The 17,189-nt window shown below is 52.0% G+C and overlaps 6 protein-coding genes across 6 annotated transcripts; 2 read left to right on the top strand and 4 right to left on the bottom strand.

Annotated features, from left to right (window-relative positions):
* Positions 1-4,111: 4,111 nt before the first annotated feature.
* Positions 4,112-4,696, top strand: SETTUDRAFT_92314 (uncharacterized protein; the record flags this gene model as incomplete). Its single annotated transcript, XM_008030281.1, has 2 exons — positions 4,112-4,355; positions 4,443-4,696. 2 exons carry the CDS (start codon positions 4,112-4,114, stop codon positions 4,694-4,696), a joined length of 498 nt encoding a protein of 165 aa, XP_008028472.1.
* A 238-nt stretch (positions 4,697-4,934) lies between these two features.
* Positions 4,935-6,244, bottom strand: SETTUDRAFT_155370 (uncharacterized protein; the record flags this gene model as incomplete). Its single annotated transcript, XM_008030282.1, has 3 exons — positions 4,935-5,988; positions 6,054-6,118; positions 6,224-6,244. 3 exons carry the CDS (start codon positions 6,242-6,244, stop codon positions 4,935-4,937), a joined length of 1,140 nt encoding a protein of 379 aa, XP_008028473.1.
* Positions 6,245-6,905: 661 nt separating this feature from the next.
* SETTUDRAFT_42780 (uncharacterized protein) lies at positions 6,906-7,578 on the bottom strand (the record flags this gene model as incomplete). Its single annotated transcript, XM_008029964.1, has 1 exon — positions 6,906-7,578. Exon 1 carries the CDS (start codon positions 7,515-7,517, stop codon positions 6,906-6,908), a length of 612 nt encoding a protein of 203 aa, XP_008028155.1. The 5' UTR covers positions 7,518-7,578.
* A 1,729-nt stretch (positions 7,579-9,307) lies between these two features.
* On the bottom strand, positions 9,308-9,792 carry SETTUDRAFT_164363 (uncharacterized protein). Its single transcript, XM_008030283.1, has one exon. It carries the CDS (start codon positions 9,775-9,777, stop codon positions 9,598-9,600), a length of 180 nt encoding a protein of 59 aa, XP_008028474.1. The 5' UTR covers positions 9,778-9,792; the 3' UTR covers positions 9,308-9,597.
* Positions 9,793-9,859: 67 nt separating this feature from the next.
* SETTUDRAFT_164364 (uncharacterized protein) lies at positions 9,860-11,714 on the bottom strand. Its single transcript, XM_008030284.1, has 5 exons — positions 11,520-11,714; positions 11,339-11,458; positions 11,007-11,289; positions 10,256-10,955; positions 9,860-10,204 (listed from the first exon to the last, which is right to left on the bottom strand). Exons 1-5 carry the CDS (start codon positions 11,675-11,677, stop codon positions 10,077-10,079), a joined length of 1,389 nt encoding a protein of 462 aa, XP_008028475.1. The 5' UTR covers positions 11,678-11,714; the 3' UTR covers positions 9,860-10,076.
* A 1,019-nt stretch (positions 11,715-12,733) lies between these two features.
* On the top strand, positions 12,734-17,153 carry SETTUDRAFT_164365 (uncharacterized protein). The gene is made up of 7 exons (XM_008030285.1): positions 12,734-13,124; positions 13,191-13,810; positions 13,865-13,973; positions 14,021-16,135; positions 16,188-16,487; positions 16,543-16,672; positions 16,725-17,153. Exons 1-7 carry the CDS (start codon positions 13,116-13,118, stop codon positions 16,835-16,837), a joined length of 3,396 nt encoding a protein of 1,131 aa, XP_008028476.1. The 5' UTR covers positions 12,734-13,115; the 3' UTR covers positions 16,838-17,153.
* Positions 17,154-17,189: the final 36 nt, after the last annotated feature.

The raw sequence follows: 17,189 nt of genomic DNA on the forward strand, positions 1-17,189 counted from the left end.
AGAGAAGCTCTAGCAAGAAGCGACAGCGAAGGATCGTGTCTACTAAGGAGCGAAGAAGGCAGTAGAGGACTAAGAGAGACGTTTCCCTGTAAACTTAGGCCTAAAGTGCTTAATTAAAGACTACTTAGCAGACAGTAGAGTCCTATTTTACTAAGGGCGCAAGTAGGTGCTAAACAACAACAAGTTGCAAACAGCAATCATCAGCAGTGCCCACGACTCACTAGTCACTAGTCACCTAGGGCGCGAGCTAACGTACAAGATTCTCGCAAGGGACTACTTTTGGCCAGGCATGACCAATTCGATCCAAAGATACGTTAGAAACTGTGACACCTGCGGACGGAGCAAGTCCTGGAGAGAGGGCACGCAAGGCCTTCTGAAACCACTGCCAATACCCACTCGGATCTGGAAGGAGATCTCCATAGATTTTGTCGAAGGACTACCAGAGAGCGAAGGCATGACTAGCCTGATGGTGGTCACTGACTGGCTTAGCAAGGGTGCGATCTTCGTACCGCTCCCAGATACGAAGACGGAAACCGTCGTCCAAAAGTTCATCGAGCGCGTGGTTGCATATCACTAGCTACTAGACGCTATTACCTCTGACAGAGGCAGCTAGTTCGTGAGTACACTATAGGCTAAACTATGCGAGCTTCTGAAGATCAAGCGGAGACTATCAACTGCCTACCACCCGCAGACAGACGGCGCAACGGAGAGGATGAATAGCGTCTAGGAAACCTATATCCAATCGTTTACAAACTAGGCTTAGGACGACTAGGCACGGCTCTGCCTAATGGCCTAGATTGCGATTAATAGCAGGAATGCAACGTTAACTAGAATGTCACCTTTCTTCTTACAGCATAGACATGAGGTAGAGCCGCTATAGCTAGAGCTTAGCAACAAAAGACAACAACGGAAACTAGCTGAACAGCTTTCGGACGAACAGAAAGCAGCAGAGATTGCGGTTAAGCTACAACAAGCTGTAGAACTAGCCCAGGCAGGCATGGCGGTTGCTTAACAAGAATAGGAGAGACAGGCGAACAAGACTCGGAGAGAAGCGCAGAGCTACCGAGTAGGCGACAAGGTATGGCTGAAGCTCGATTAGCAGTACGGCACAGGGCGAAGCTTAAAGAAGCTCGACTGGAAGAACGCTAAGTATACAGTGGTAAAGGTAATCGATAGCCACTTAGTTGAATTAGATACGCCTCCAGGACCACACCTTGTTTTTTATGTTGATTAGATGAAACTCGCTAGCAATAATCCCCTCCCAAACTAGGTTCAGGACGACTATCAGCCACAGCCACTACAGGTAGACGGAGAAGATGAATGGGAGGTAGAGGACATTATGGCAGAAGAGGTACGCCGCCGTGGGAGAGGGCGTAAGCTATACTACGAGGTGAAATGGAAAGGGTTCCACCAAACGACGCTTGAACCAGCTGAGCTGCTAGAGGACGCTGAGGCAGTAGATCGTTGGGAAGCATTTACGGAGGCCAAACGAGACAGCGAGGGCCGCCTCCCAGAGGGGTTTCGGAGAGGCGATGCGGTATCCCCTAAGGAGGGGGGTATTATAACGGGCTGAACGCCCTTTGGATAGCTCCTCGATGGAATCTCAGGCCAAGCTGCGCGCGCACCATCTGAACTACGTTTAGACTGAGCAGCGCTCAGACAACGCGCTCAGATACTCTAGCATAACCTTTCTCCGATAAGTAAATAAACACCACGTAAGCAGAGTAGATAGCTCCTTATCGAATACAACCTCTTATATACCTCGCGATTGCTCCCCGGAGCGCAGCCCCTTACAATTGTATATTATAAGTGTATTAGAGAATTTCAATCAATCTATGCGTATGTAATATTACTAAGCGTGTTAATTATATTTTATTATAGTTAGGAATAAACTAACTAGCTATTACTTTTAATTATACTTAGAATAAGCTTCTTACACCTATTATTAGCGTATAAAATTTAATAAAAACACTAACGTGTTTCACCAGTGTGCGCCCCACCCCAGTGTGCGCCCCATCAAATCCTACTAACTTACTTTCACATTAGTATTACGCAACACCACTATAATTATTCTAATTAAGTAGAATAGAATCTTATTTTATAGACTATTTACTATTATCTTTATTCTCTAGTTCTACTTAGCAGGTGCAAGAGTTGTATCTAATTTAGCTACAACGTCTATAGCGCCGTTTACTACGCACCCTCTTTGCAGGTGTTACACTATTATTATAGCTACCACCCTCTACTTTAGTAATCTAATTAGCTATCTAGCTAACTATCTATAACTCCTCTACCTATACGTAGCGCCACTTACGAGTTTTTCGCTTTGTTAACGTTTTAATAGTCTGTTGTAGGCGACCTATTTCCTCCTGCATTAACACTATTTAATAAGCGATGTCTTCTCAGTAGGAAGAACAGAACGATAGGCTATTCCCCTTTGCCTTAACTACTAGGAGAGGGGAGAGAAAGAGAATTATAAGAAGTTAGGTATTTAAGTAAGAGATTTTCTTAAGAGATATTATTAATTAATTTTTCTTCTAGACCTTACTGCTAATTTATCTGCGCTTAAGAGAGTGAACAGTACGTAGATAGCACAAGGGTCACAGTGACCCTGTGCCTCGGCACAATAGTAGTCTCTACTGCTAATAGCCTATTATTATATATAGTTCTTGCTATTACTAATAGCACTATTTTAGCGTAATAGCATATTACGTAACTAAGTCCTGCGATATCCTTTGTTTCTAGTTAGAATCCTAAGTGGTTCCTTAACTACTATACTATTATCACCAGGGAGGAGATACTTCCTGTTGTTACTTGTAACACTATTGCTCTATAGCTATAGCTGTAATGGGCGGGCCCAACGGGCCGAGCGTACGACTACTTACGCCATCCATAGCCAAAAAGGCAGTAACAAGACTTCAAGCTTCTTGAAGTCTAGGTAGTCGTATAGATATACTCGCTTAGAAGCTAAGCTGTACATACGTAGGCGTAGCCTCTTACAATAGCGAGATAGAGTTACTCTAAAACACCCCCTAGATAGACTAGCGCCGCCGCTAGTCCTATCTCAGGTAGAGGAGAAGACTTCTTAAAGTTTGTGAGTTTAAAACTAGAGGGTACCATCTATTAGATAAATCTAAGAGTAGAGGCTCTTTTTTTTACCTATACTAGCCTTACTAGTCTTACGTATCGTTACTTACCTACTAGCCTTATATTTATCCACTAGCTATAGCGTAGCTAGCGGCTCCTAGGCTTATAACTGTAGGTGTAAAAGGTAATACCTTTTACTCTATAGTAATAGCGAGATAGATATACTCCAACAAAAATTAATTTAGATAATAGCACCTTTTACTAAGCTTTTTCAAACATTTCTTAGTACGCTAATATTCTAGCATAGTAAGTAATCTATATACTATGTCTAGAAGTTGCCTAATATAGCTAGTCCACGCCACCTCTTGGCACACCCTTGGTTAAATAGCTTGTATCCACGACACAAGGCTTCATACTGAGAACCTGCTTTGTATTAGAGAAATACAACCATTTCCCCTACTTTGCTTAAGTAATGTCTAACATCTAGCACATGACAGGTTAGCTAATACAGCTTGTTTGGCACCGCTCAGATCACCAAGAGTGAAAAAAAACTTAGGCCTGATGCCTTGTACATGCAGTGTTCGTGCTAGGAGTAGCATGCTGCAGAGGCTATCTCATTCTCATGATTGGTCTGTATAGAATTTACCTGTATGCTTATTCATTTCTAGTAATCGTGCAATATCTTATAGAAGAAAAAAACAAGACATCGTAGGAGGTTCCGAAACGACCCCCGAAGAAGCACATGTCACGTGTCTCTGACGCTAAGCCAGTAACTCCGCGTCGCTAACGCCGACGTGTCGCAACCCAGACATTCACCAGTTCTCTCGACCACCACACCCTTCTGCACCACCTACCCAAAAGGACACTTGTCTAGGAAAAAACATCACTGTCGCCTTTAAACCCCATCCCTCCATTCCGGCTTCCCAACCCCATATCGCCGGAGAAGAAAAAACAAGACATCCGCATACACACCACAGCGACCCCGCCGCTCCCCGCTTCCACGACCAGCGACAACCAACGAACAATGGCGTCGTCGGCTTCCAAGCGGCTCTTCAAAGAGTACAAGGCACTTTTCAACGACCCACCCGAGGGCATCACGGCGGGCCCCGTAAACGAAGACGACATGTTTGTGTGGGAAGCGTTGATCCAAGGGCCCGAAGGCACGCCATTTGAAGGCGGTGTGTTCCCCGCGGAGCTGCGGTTCCCCAAGGACTATCCGCTTGCGCCGCCCAAGATGAAGTTTGTGACGGACATGTGGCATCCGAACGGTGAGTTTGTCCTTTTTTTTTTCCTTCTTTGTTCTGGAAACATTCGAGTCGGCGTAGGGGAGGGCTAATGGGGAATTGGGGAATTAGTGTATCCGAACGGAGAGGTCTGCATATCGATTCTACATGCGCCTGGCGAAGATCCCCTGCAGTATGAACAGGCGTCGGAACGGTGGTCGCCCATACAGAGTGTGGAGAAGATATTGATTAGCGTCATGAGCATGTTGGCGGAGCCGAATGATGAGAGTCCGGCGAATGTGGATGCGGCGCGCATGTGGAGGGAGAAGAGGCAAGAGTACGAGAATATTGTGCGGACGAATGTGAGGAAGAGCCTGGGACTGTGATAGGGATAGAGTAAGGCTCGGACATGGTCGCATATTGATGTATTATGGGATTTCAGAATGAATGCATAGCGTCAGGGAGTTTGAATGGAAAACATTGCTATTCGCTTGCTTGTCTGTTTATGCGTCTGAAAAAAGGTTCATAAAAGTATTGTCGTGCAAATCGTAAAAGCATCAACGCTGTCATGTCCAGTCTGAAAACCACTTCCGCTCTCCTGCTTCTCACTCAATATTACCGTGTCTAGATGATTTCCAGTCCAAACGCCTCGCCGTAGCCATTATAGGCCACACCTCGGTAATTCCACGTCGGACACTTGTCCTGGACATTACCACTCTTGTCTGTCGCACGACTGTAGATGACAACATCCTTACCTTTCTCGACCTTGACTCGAGCTTTCCACAGGGCCCACGCCCACTTGAGCTCCACGTCTTTGGCGTCTTCGCCCTCATACGTATTAACCAGCTCGGCCTCTTGCCACGTGTTTCCACCGTCGACGCTGACATCGACTTTGACAATCGGGCCATCTGCTCCGCTGGGCAGTGCGTATCCTCGTACTTCAATTGCGCCGTCTGCATCTCGTTGCACAGTAGTATCGGACTTGGGGATGCCAATCACACTGTTGACAGGCATATCTTGCAGAGCACTAACCTTTCCCCAGTACTCTTTGGCCTTTTCTTTGCAGTCGGCTTCGGGAGGCAGAATCTTGTAGTCGCTCTGCTGGTAGTAGCTCTGGCTCTCGCACATCTGAACGGATATCTGGTCGAGCCATTTCACGCTCCTGGCGCCGGCGATGCCGGGAGTCACGATACGCACTGGCGCACCATGGTTTGCCGGGAGCAGCTCATCGTTCATTTTCAGAGCCAGCATAACCGAGTACTCTGGGTTCATGGCGCGCGAGAGCGGGATGCTGGCACCGTAAAAGGTGTCATCTTGCGTAGGCGTCTGAAAGCACGAAAACGCAACGTGGGCCTCAGCCAGCTTTTCGTCTGCAATCCGGACGCCTGCCTGTTCCAAAACGTCTTTGAGTAGAGGTCCGCTCCACTTGCAGTTCATGACTGCGCCGTCGAACCAGTCCAGACCGCAGACTTCCTTGAGCTTTGTACGCATCGTGTGGCGCCGGTTGCCGGCACATTGCAGCGCACTGACAACGTGATGCTGAGGGAGAGCCTGGAGGTCTGCAATCGAGAGCGAAAGCTCCTTGTTCACCAGGCCCGTGATGGCAACCTTGTGCGTAGCGGCGTCGATGTAAGGAATGGGCCCATGATTGCGATCATAGCCGTCTTTAGTGATGAAACTAGTCCCCACACATCAGCATCCACTCTATCCACTGTTTCCGTGCGACCCGCCGCATCCACGTACCTCTGAACAAGTGTTTGGAGCTCCGGCTCGCGGTTAAGCGGCTTCTCAACAGAGTACTGGACAAGCTAGGACACCAACGTCAGCCCTGCACGTTTTTCTACACAGACTAGATCCGTTTGATCGACTAGGCAGCATAGTCTACCGCATTTGGCAACACGTAGAGGCAAAACTGGGGGGCGTACCTGGACCATGGTGGTCGATTGTGGTATGGCGGCGATGGCGTGATTGAGGGATGGAAGGCTTAGACGACTGAGCAGCGGGCCACGCAGGTATAAGCGACGGGCGTGGGGGGCGGGGTAGCCACGGCTTCGGCTTCTCTCCGGGCGCCCGTCACGTGTGGCTGCAGAACGACTGCACGGATAGACGCGGCTGGTCAGCTTCATTGCTTGAAAAGTCGTAGTCTGGGACGGAAACGGTTAGAGTTGGGGAGGGAGTGCATTGGTATGCGTTGTTGGGGGAATGACGTTGGCATGTGCTGTTCGCGATATGCTGCGGTGAGAGACTCCAAACTACGTAGTGGAGATGCTTCATTTGAGAGACTGACTGAGTGTAGTGATATATGCCTTCTAAGCCATATCTTCTCATCGACATTCCTTGCCGATGCCAGCAGTTCACAGCAACGGCTCTAGCTCCAGTGCCAACTCAACCACCAGGCCTGACCGCCCAACCATACAGGCCCAAGCTCCAAGCCGGATATCGGCATGAGACAGCGACAGCGTGTTGAGCTGTGCTATGCATACTAGCCATAGCTTCCACTGCGGAAACTTTCTCACGTCCAAGCTACCTTACCAAACACCATACACCATGCCGCCACGCGCAAATGAGATAGCAACTCAATCAACGAGACAGCACTCAACTAAACGAACCACATCCCTGGCCCGAGCAACAATCATACCCATAGACCTTTGGATCAAATAACCTCTCCTCATCACCCTCCTCATTGATTCCCACACTCGTACTGACAGACTCTGCTCCATCACCTCCACGCACCCTTTGCAGCCTCCAAACCCCTCCCTTCCTCTTCTCAATCTCTTCCCGCGCCAGCCTCGCCTCTTTCTCGTCTACCAGCGCATCCAGCACGTCTTCCAGCTGCATCATTTTCCTCCTGAGAAACTCGACGCGCACATGCTGGCTCTGCTGCGTCGCCGCAAGCGTGTCTGAGACTCTGGACTGCGCCAGTGTCTGCAGGGTTAAGACGTCGACTTGGCTGCAGAGTTGCTCGACATGTGCGGCTAGTCGCTCGAGAGCTGGGTTTAGCGCAGGACCCGGAATTGTGTCGCTGATGGGAAACCGGCTGTTGCTGTGTTGTCGGTATGCGACTGGCATGGGTTTGTGGTGTTGGATTGACGGGAGAAGATGCGGTGCGTCGGATGGGTGTGTGGGAAGCAAAATGAGCGTAAGGATGGTGAGGAGGAGGAATGGGAGAAGAAAGGTGAGAACATCTGGAAAGAGGTTGTCGCTCATGGTGGAAATGTGAAATGCGCCAGATATGTCATCTGGCCCCTGACAAAGGAGGTATATGTATGAGATGGAAATCCTAGTTTGTTTGTTGTACTCGTTCGCTAAAAGTTGGCCAGCCAGGTCATTGAACACATCGGCAATGTGGCCATACTCCATGCTATCCCGTTGGGCGGAGCAATACGATGCGTTTATACTGGCTGTGGACCCCAAGCTAAATATCTAGGGCGGCACCAAACTTCACGCCACTCTTCTGTAACAAACCGCTGCGTTCGTTACTAAGGAATGTTTGATCAAACACGAAGCACCGACCGGGCAAGACACGCAACAATCACGGTCAATGCACAATCATGAAAACATCATCATGCTATGAGCTTTGAAAAATAACAATGCTCATTCCCGCAAGACCGAAAGAAAGTCGCAAAAACCAAAAAACAAAGGAATACAACAAAAACACATTGACGACCAGCCATTGCACAAATCCTAACGACACGCAATTTTCAGCAGGGCATCTCCCCACTCACCCCATCCTCAATCTCCATTTCAGATGACTGCCAGTCCTCCAATTCGCTGTCCCCCAGAAAAATCTTCTCAAAACTCATATCGCCCACGTCAGGCTGCTCCGTCCTGCACTTCCTAGCTATGGCTTCGAATTCGCAGTAGTTGTGCTGGATAGTCTCCTGCGATAGTTGGAAAGAGTCGGCCAACTCCATTTGCTCCAGCTTTCGTCGCTTGCTCTCGGTATCGGAGCCGCCGCCGCCACCACCACGAAGGTCATGGTTTTCGTCGGCCGAAGCAGTTGTCATCTCCTTGTGCCAGGAAAAGTGCCGTTTTCGGGTCATTGGAGTGTGCTCATCCATATAAGAACACATACTGACTGGAGGAGACGCGCATTGTTCAGTCGACTCGACAAGCGAATCAGAGAGGCAAGCCGGAGTTTGTCGATCGATGTCGAGTTCATCAATATGAGAATCGCACGTATGGGCGCCATCGTCTGGCGTCGTCACTTTTATCTTAGATTGTGACTCGTTTTCCAACACGGTATCAGGCTGAGGCGCGTCCACTACCTCGATTCTAAGGATGTATCGCGACGTACGTTCGAAACGGACGTTCTCTGGAAAACACATGATGTCTTTGGCTTGCAGTATTGTCTCTGAAATCGCTTCTGCGTTACCTGGGACTTGCGCGCGGAAGAGCTTGGCTGCATGATCCCACCGAAGCATGCAGGAGGATTTTGCCACGGTGTATTCACTGTTTTCGGAATAGTTTTTGTAACTGAACATCTCTGCTTCTCGAATGGTTTGCAGGCGAGATGGGGCAATTACATAGCGCGATCTCGGCTTCAGCCGAGTGGGAATATGTTTGAATTCGATCGCAGGGGGTTGCCAGGCCACATCGGCGATTATGACTATGGTGCGCAACGGTGCATGGACGGTATCAACGGTCTTGCCGGCGCATGAACGTGGCGGATTTGCAGGGCGTGCTGGGGTTGCTACGGTGCTGGCAAGGTGGGCCAACGCACCGACGGGTGCGCTCAAATCAAAGAGGGACCAGTCAATTGAGTACTTGACGAACAGACATGGTCCAGCTGGTGTGATCTGGAAGCAGTCTTGCGTAGAAAGGAAGTTGTAGACGAAACTGGGCAAATCACCAGAGCCAAGCGACCAGCGGAAGTTTCTTTCAGCCGTTTCGCTTGGATGGTCTTCGTAGAACGCACTGATCATATCGTACACGAGACGGACAATGTCAATGGCAATGAAGCATACGTGTTCCTTGGGAAAGCACTGGATAAGACGGGGAAGAGTGTCTTGGTCGCTACATTCTAATCAACTTAGTACGATTCACGGCTGGATCGACGACCCAAGTGGCAAATGCTTCCTTACCTTTGCATTTGCTTAACTGAATCACTAAGCTGCGTCGTAAACGTTCTTCGATTCGTAAGACCAAGCAGTGGTGAAGCAAACGCTCCCAAAGGGTCAGCTCCAAAGCTTGCGCATTGGAAATTCCTTTCCAGCAAGATATGGTTTCAAGGTGACTGATAGCTGTCCTGTATCAGTCCCACAGAACTTGTCATGTCATCGTGGGTTCAAGCATGCGCACCCTGCTCCCGTTGTGTAATATCCGACCTTCGTACTCCAGGGCAATGCATTTTGTACGGCGGCGCATCACACCTGGCGCCAAGGCCGCGTATTTCCACATCGAAAGCAACGTTAGCCAGGTCTTCCGGGTGCAGATTTCTGTTGCTGTGTGCCGGTATGGTCGTCATATGAGATGGATGGGCATGATTGCTGGCGTGTAATGGGAACTGGGTAGGTTAGTGATATCCGTGAGCCGTTTGGTATGCTTACATGAGGTTCAATATACATGCTGTATTGCTAGCACCAATGGATGTGCGAGAAGAATGCGGCGATACGGGAAGTGAAGAGAAGCATTCAGAGCCAGGGTCTGGCTGGCATTTTGACGTTGGGTTAGTGAAAGTGGCCAACGGCGCCTTCCAGGCCGCTCATTCGGTAACAACAAGGCACAGATAATGCGGTGCCGCCTTCCAGAATGGCGAGGTGTTGTTTAAATGGCATCCATAGAGGCTCTCATGACAAGGCGTTCGTTCTTGTTGCCGAGTTTTGATATCTGCAGGAAGGCGTCGACGCCGTAGCCCTCAAGACTGTGTATCTCGAGACTTCCAGCCCAATACTCTGCACGCTGGTTAGATGGGTCCACTCAGACATGTGCTATGGATTACTCACCTGCATACAGCCGCGACATGGGAAGCCCGATGCCGAGGCGCAAGTCTGGGGCACGGCTGGTCAGTGAAGACAAGGAGCCCATGTGCGAACCCGAATCGCCATGCCTGGATCTCCTATCTAATTTTTGATGTATCTGCGCAGCAGACTCGTCACCTGGGACCTGCAGCTCTTGCAGCGTACCGAGCAGCTTCGGGACCCTTGCTAGGTTCTCCATTCGCTTCTCACGTCGCGGTCCCTTACTGAAGCTCCACAGATAGGGCAAGACCTCGTTTGGGATACCACCGCCCCGGTCAGAGATGCGGATGATGACGTGCTGAGAGGTTTCGCAGATCAAAACCTCAATTGGTGGGAGCGCTGCATCCTTGGGCTGGGACTGTTCGATGACAGCCTGGATCGAGTTTCGCAATAATTCGCCAATGATGTACTCTAGATGGCTGAGGATATAGGGAAAGGTTGCGTCCACGTGGCCGTAGACTTTGATCTCGGGAATGGCAATATCCGGGCCATAGGTGCGTCTGATCAGCTCCTGCATCGTCTTGCCACAACCTTCGACAATCTCTTTCGCGCTGCATCGCAAGAAGATTTCACCAACAGCCTCTTGGTCGTGCGGAGGGCGCTGGGCATGCGGGAAATGCCATGGTGAGTTGAAGGTCTCGGTCAGGGCAAGAAGCTGCTCGGCAATGACCCTTCGAGATATACGCTGTTTCTACTGTGAGTGTGGCGTGGACGGTTTGCAAATTGCGAGTCATACCGATCGCAGCATGGTAGTCATGAACTTGTCCGTCTCTTCAGCCTTGATCAGGCCCCGCACCTCCAAGACGCCCGTGGCCAAGCGGGGGATGACGGTAGCATGCTCAGTGAGAGTCTCCTCGAGTATCTTGCAGTACTTGTCGTTGTCTTGGAGCGAGCGTATCTCGGGGATGCGACGAAAACGCTCAAAGGCTCGCAGATACAACTCGTAGACATGAGCAAGGTGAGGATTGGCGACGACAACATAGGGCAGAGTTTGGATATCGCGGAGGCGATGGGCAAGCCTGGGGCGGGTTAGCAAGCATGTTTTGGATGTGCAGGACGGTGTCGTGCCTGGTCGGCAGCTCTAGTCTGCAGTAATTGGCCGAATCCAACAGACGCGACTCGGTCAGGGTCCTCCCGAAGAAAGTCAACTGGCGTAAGCTGATAGGCCTGGCTTCGCGCTGCACCCATCTGGAGGCAATCAGCTCTGGTGGAGGAGGAGCTGGAATTGCTCATGTCATGTGCAGCTTACTCGTCGAGGGCCGAAGACGGCCTCCATGTGGGCGCTACTGCTGTGGCATGCTGGGAGCGGGCGTGGAGATGGGCAGGGGAAACGGGTCCAGGAATGCGTCGCCATCTGCTGCTGCACGAGCGCCGCGCCGCTGGCAGGAAACCATGTTTTCCTACCATGGTAGCTGGGTAGAGCTCTCGGAGGGGAGCGTGGAAAGTCAGCGTGTTGGAAGGGCTTTGGGTGTGACTACAGTACCGGCAAAACCGGAAATATGCGGCCCTATTCGTCAAAATCAGCTAGGCATCACGTAGATTATGGGCAGCGTGACCGTTTGTTGTATACACAGATATATGGTATTATACAGCTGTAGGCAGAATAAAATGCATGTGCCTGGATGCAGTAGTCCCGTCTAGAGCATCTGGACGTTTGAAACAATGAGATGCCTGTTCTGGTAGTAATCGTGCAGCTGGTAAAGAAGGTGGAGCGCATCTTGAGAAGCAGGCGATGCGGCTGACTAAGCGGCCTTTTCTGGGCGTCGACGTTGTTAGTAGCTGCACTACCAGACAAAGCGCATCCACGGGATTTGAGACTGGAAACTTGGGCACGACCTCGGAGATTGCTATAGATGTGTCATAGCGACCTCTGCATGGATGTGAAATAGGCCTACAGGAACGATGGCAGCTGGCAGTGTGTGGCCGCTTGTGCTCTGTTTCTAGCCCAGCGCCGTCTGGGACTAGCGCGTGCAGACACGTGACGACGGGGCAGCGTCTGGCAGCTCGTCGAACCACGGCACAGGAATTATCTGATTGGGCGGGACGGCGGTGATTGCTTGCAGAGCGCGTGCAGTCTGCATCGTCTCTGTGCTACAGCCGGCCGCAAAGCCGCGCGTGGCCTCAGTTGGTGCCATCGCCATTGCTGATGCCATTGCTGTTGCCATTGCTGTGGCCGTGGCCGTGGTCGTCGCGGGCGGCGGGCGGCGGGCGGCGTGGGTGGGATGACGTCGTGGGCAGCGACGTTGGGGTTAGCTGGCTGGTTGCTCTCCACAGCACTAAGTACGCTCAGCCATGCATACATAGGCTGGCTGGAGTGGTGAGCTTCGAGAGCTGTCGCCCGTATTCTGCCCGACCCCAAACGCCCTCGCCGCGTGTCGACGATTTTTTTTTTTTGCCGTGGGCGAATTTACGACACAGCGACGTGAATCGGGTCGTCATACCTCCACCGCCGCCACCTTTTAGCGAGAAAGCCATCCTTGCTTGTGCGCCTCTGCTTGCTTGCTTGCTGCTGCTGCTCGTGCTCGCGCGCATCTGCCCACCCGCACCTTCCTTCAGCGACCGGCGACTGGCGCGCAGCTTCCCTCTTTGCCCGCCGCCCCTTCTGCGTTGAGCGCACAGCGTCGTGCCTGCCCGCCCCGCCCTCGCCGCCTGCCCCAACCCGCCAGCTGCTGCTGCTGCTGCTGCCGCCGCCGCCGCCGCCGCCGCTGCTGCCTGCTGTGTCTGCCCGCTGCCCGCCCGCCCGCTGCCCCGTCCCGCCACTGCTTGCCACGGCCACGGCCACGGCCACAACCACCACCACCACCCGCTCCTGCCGGGCTCCTCGCAGCCAGCAGCCGCCGCCGCCATGGATCAGGTAAGCTTGCGCCCTTGCCTCGTCCGCCGCCCTGCCCGGCGTTGCTGACCCCGCCGCCCCATGCAGCTCGAGAGTGACATGCTCGTCGACCACGACTACGACGAAAAGGCCGACGTTGCCATCATCACCCCCGACACCGACGACCCAATGGACGACGTCGACGCCGACGCCGAGCCTCGCGCCGACGAGTACGATGCCTTCATGAAGAGGCACATGCCCAAAACGCTCGAGTACGAGACCGAGGCCGAGGCCTACCACACGTGGGAAATCAGAGAATGGCGCCAGCTCACCCGCCGTGAACACGGCCCCGTCTTCGAGTGCGGCGGCCACCCCTGGCGCATCCTCTTCTTTCCCTATGGCAACAATGTCGACTTTGCCTCCTTCTACCTCGAGCAGGCCTACGACGAGAAGAACATGCCCGACGACTGGTATGCCTGTGTCGAGTTCATGCTGGTCCTGTGGAACCCAAACGACGCCAGCATCTACACGACGCACACGGCACACCACCGCTTCACGGCCGACGAGGGCGACTGGGGCTTCACGCGATTCGCCGAGCTCAGGAAGCTCTTCAGCAACTCGTGGGAGGATCGTGGACGCCCAATGGTTGAGGATAATGGCGCCAATGTGACTGCATACGTCCGAGTGCTCAAGGACCCAACCGGCGTCCTGTGGCACAACTTCATCAAGTGAGTCTCGCCACCGGCAAAGCGCTCCAGCGCCGCCTGCTGACTGGTTTGTAGCTACGACTCCAAAAAGGAAACCGGCATGGTTGGACTCAAGAACCAAGGCGCCACGTGCTACCTCAACTCGCTCCTCCAGTCCCTCTTCTTCACGACCGCCTTCCGCCAAGTACGTACCCAGCCCCGAAGTGGGGGCGCCATCGCTGACCTGCCCAGGCCGTCTACCAAATTCCCACTGCAGAGGAGGCCGACCGTTCGAATAGCGCTTACGCCCTCCAACGGCTTTTCTACCTGCTCCAAACCTCAAACACGGCCGTCGGCACCACGGAATTGACCCATTCGTTTGGCTGGGACTCAAAGCAGATTTTCGAGCAACAAGATGTGCAGGAACTGTCCCGCGTGCTCATGGACAAGCTCGATGAGCGCATGAAAGGCACAGAGGCTGAGGGTGCCCTAACCAAAATGTTTGTGGGAAAGATGAAGACGTACATATCGTGTATCAACGTCGACTACGAATCTTCTCGCATTGAGGAATTTTGGGACATTCAACTGAATGTGAGCGGGAACAAGAACCTCGACGACAGCTTTAGGGACTACATCCAAGTGGAAACCATGGATGGCGAAAACAAGTATTTTGCAGAGGGCTTTGGGCTACAGGATGCCAGAAAGGGCGTCATTTTCGAGAGCTTCCCCCCTGTGCTTCACCTCCAGCTCAAGCGCTTCGAGTACGACTTCCAACGCGATGCCATGATGAAAGTCAACGACCGTTACGAATTCCCAGAAGTATGGGACGCCGCACCCTACCTTTCCGAAGGCGCCGATCGATCTGAGTCATGGGTCTACCACCTCCACGGTGTTCTAGTTCACAGCGGCGATCTCAATGCAGGCCATTACTACGCTTTCCTCAAACCTACCAAAGACGGGCACTACTACAAGTTCGACGACGACCGTGTAACACGCGCCACGATCCGCGAAGCGCTCGAGGAAAACTTTGGCGGCGATTATGTCCAGGCGAACGGAAACACGGGCCAGCGAAACCCCTACACGCGGGCTTGGTCGGCAAAGCGCTCCATGAGCGCTTACATGTTGGTCTACGTTAGAGAAACAAAGCTTGACCAAGTCCTCATGGACAGCAAAGCTGTGGAACCCCCCAAGCACCTTGCCGAGCGACTTGCCGAAGAGCGTGCGGCTTTGGAACGTAGGAAGAAGGAGCGTGAGGAGGCGCATCTCTACATGGATGTCGCTGTCGCATCCAACGACCAATTCAGTGTCTACCAGGGATTCGACATTGTGCCATGGAAGAGCGATATAGAGACACCCGCTAGCCCAAAGATCTACCGGGTTCTCAGAGCAACGACCATGGCCGACTTTGCGGAAACGGTGGCGCGAGATTTAGGTACGCAGGCCGATATGCTGCGGCCGTGGTCCATGGTCAACAGACAGAATGGTACCATTCGTCCTGACACTGCCCTGGAATTTCCCGAAATGACGGTCGAAGAGGCCGCAAGCAAGCACGGCACAAAGCAATCGCAATTCAGAATGTGGATCGAAAAGGCCGAGGAACGCGATTCGTCTGGCGCGCCGATATTTGGCGACCGGCCGGTGGATCTCAAGGGCCAGGCTAACAACCGCCCATTGATGATATTCTTAAAGCACTTTGACGCCCATCAACAGAGCCTCTTCGGTATCGGAACCCTTTACGCAGCCTACCAAGACAAAGTGTCGGACCTCAGCCCTACCATCCTCAAGATGATGGGATGGCCAGCCGGCACGCAAATCAAGCTCTCAGAGGAGATTAAGCAAAGCATGATCGAGGCAATGAAGCCAAAGGTCACACTAGCGGCGTCTGAGATTCAAGACGGTGACATTATTACAGTCCAACGTGTGCTAAATGACAAAGAGGTGGCGCAGGTAACAGCGACAGGTGGCTACACTGATGCCAAGGAATTCTACGATTACTTGCTCAACCGGATCAACGTCGAGTTTGTGCCGAGGATATCAGAAGCCGATCTACCGACCTTTTCCCTGACGCTCAGCAAGAAGATGGCCTACGACCAGTTTGCTAGCAAGGTGGCGGAGTACCTCAAGACGGATCCCAACCATCTCCGCTTCACTACTGTCAGCACAGCTGGCAAACCCAAGCAAGCTATCAAGTACAACGCCAGCTCCACACTCAACAACATCCTCTTCCCTGGTCCGTACAATTACTCGGCGAGTGCCATGCAACGAAATGATGTCATGTTCTACGAGGTGCTGGATATGAGTCTGAAAGAGCTGGAACAGAGGAAACCGGTAAAGGTGACTTGGCTGCCTGAAGGGCTCAGCAAAGAGGTCTGTTTCCATGCAAATTTTGTCATTGTTTTCGTTACTGACCAAAACATAGGAGGAACATACTTTGATGGTACCTAAGAATGCCCAGGTTTCCGATCTTCTCGAGGCGCTGCAAAAGAAGGCTGGCATCAGCGATGAGGTGATGCAAAAGGTCCGAACATACGAGGCGCACATGCACAAGTTCCACAAGGTCCTGCCCCCGGATCATTCCATTATGAGCCTTTACGACTACACGCAAATCTTTGCCGCGCCTTTTCCTGATGAAGAGTCGTCGAAGAAGATTACAGTGTTTCACTACGACAAGGAACCCTCAAAACCCCACGGCGTGCCATTCCAATTCTCGCTCAAGGAAGTAAGTCGTGTCCGAAATGACTCGGTATCACTCGGTTGGTGTTAACAGTGCAAAGGGCGAACCGTTCAGTGAGACTAGACAGCGACTATCAGACTTTACCAAGATCAAGGGCAAGCAGCTGGACAAAATCAAATTTGCTCTTGTTAGCAGGTCGCAATATTCAAAGCCAGAGCCGTTAGAGGATGGTAAGAAACTTTTCTGACCGTGGTCCATTGGCAAGCTCTGACCGTATCGCAGATGACGTATTATGGGATGTAGTAGCAGGACGAGACGACGTATCAATAGGACTCGACCACCCAGCCAAAACACGGACGCTCTGGGGCAAGACAGATTCCATATTCATTCGTTGAGGTGTAGAAAATAGCGTTATGGAATACGACGGGACCGCCAGCAACATTGCTCATCAGGGCCACTTTACGCTGTGAGCAAGACGACATAAAATATGTCATTATTGCTTGGCAGGGTGGCGCGCTTTGCGCCCATTCAAGATGCATGGCGCAGGGAGCTGTGAAGCATTGCATTTGGCGGAGCGTGTGTGTAGGGAAATTAGCACTGGCGCCTAGATGTTTGTAGTGAGTGTGTAGCGTGTGCTGTTTGGATGAGGTCTTGCGTGTAGGCAGTGTAGACCGGTATAGCAACAGTAACATCCAATGGCAACCATGAGCCTGTCCAGATACTCGATGATCTGCGCTTCGCCAGCCC

The sequence above is a fragment of the Exserohilum turcica genome (assembly GCF_000359705.1).
Source record: "Exserohilum turcica Et28A unplaced genomic scaffold SETTUscaffold_4, whole genome shotgun sequence".
NCBI lineage: Eukaryota > Fungi > Ascomycota > Dothideomycetes > Pleosporales > Pleosporaceae > Exserohilum > Exserohilum turcicum.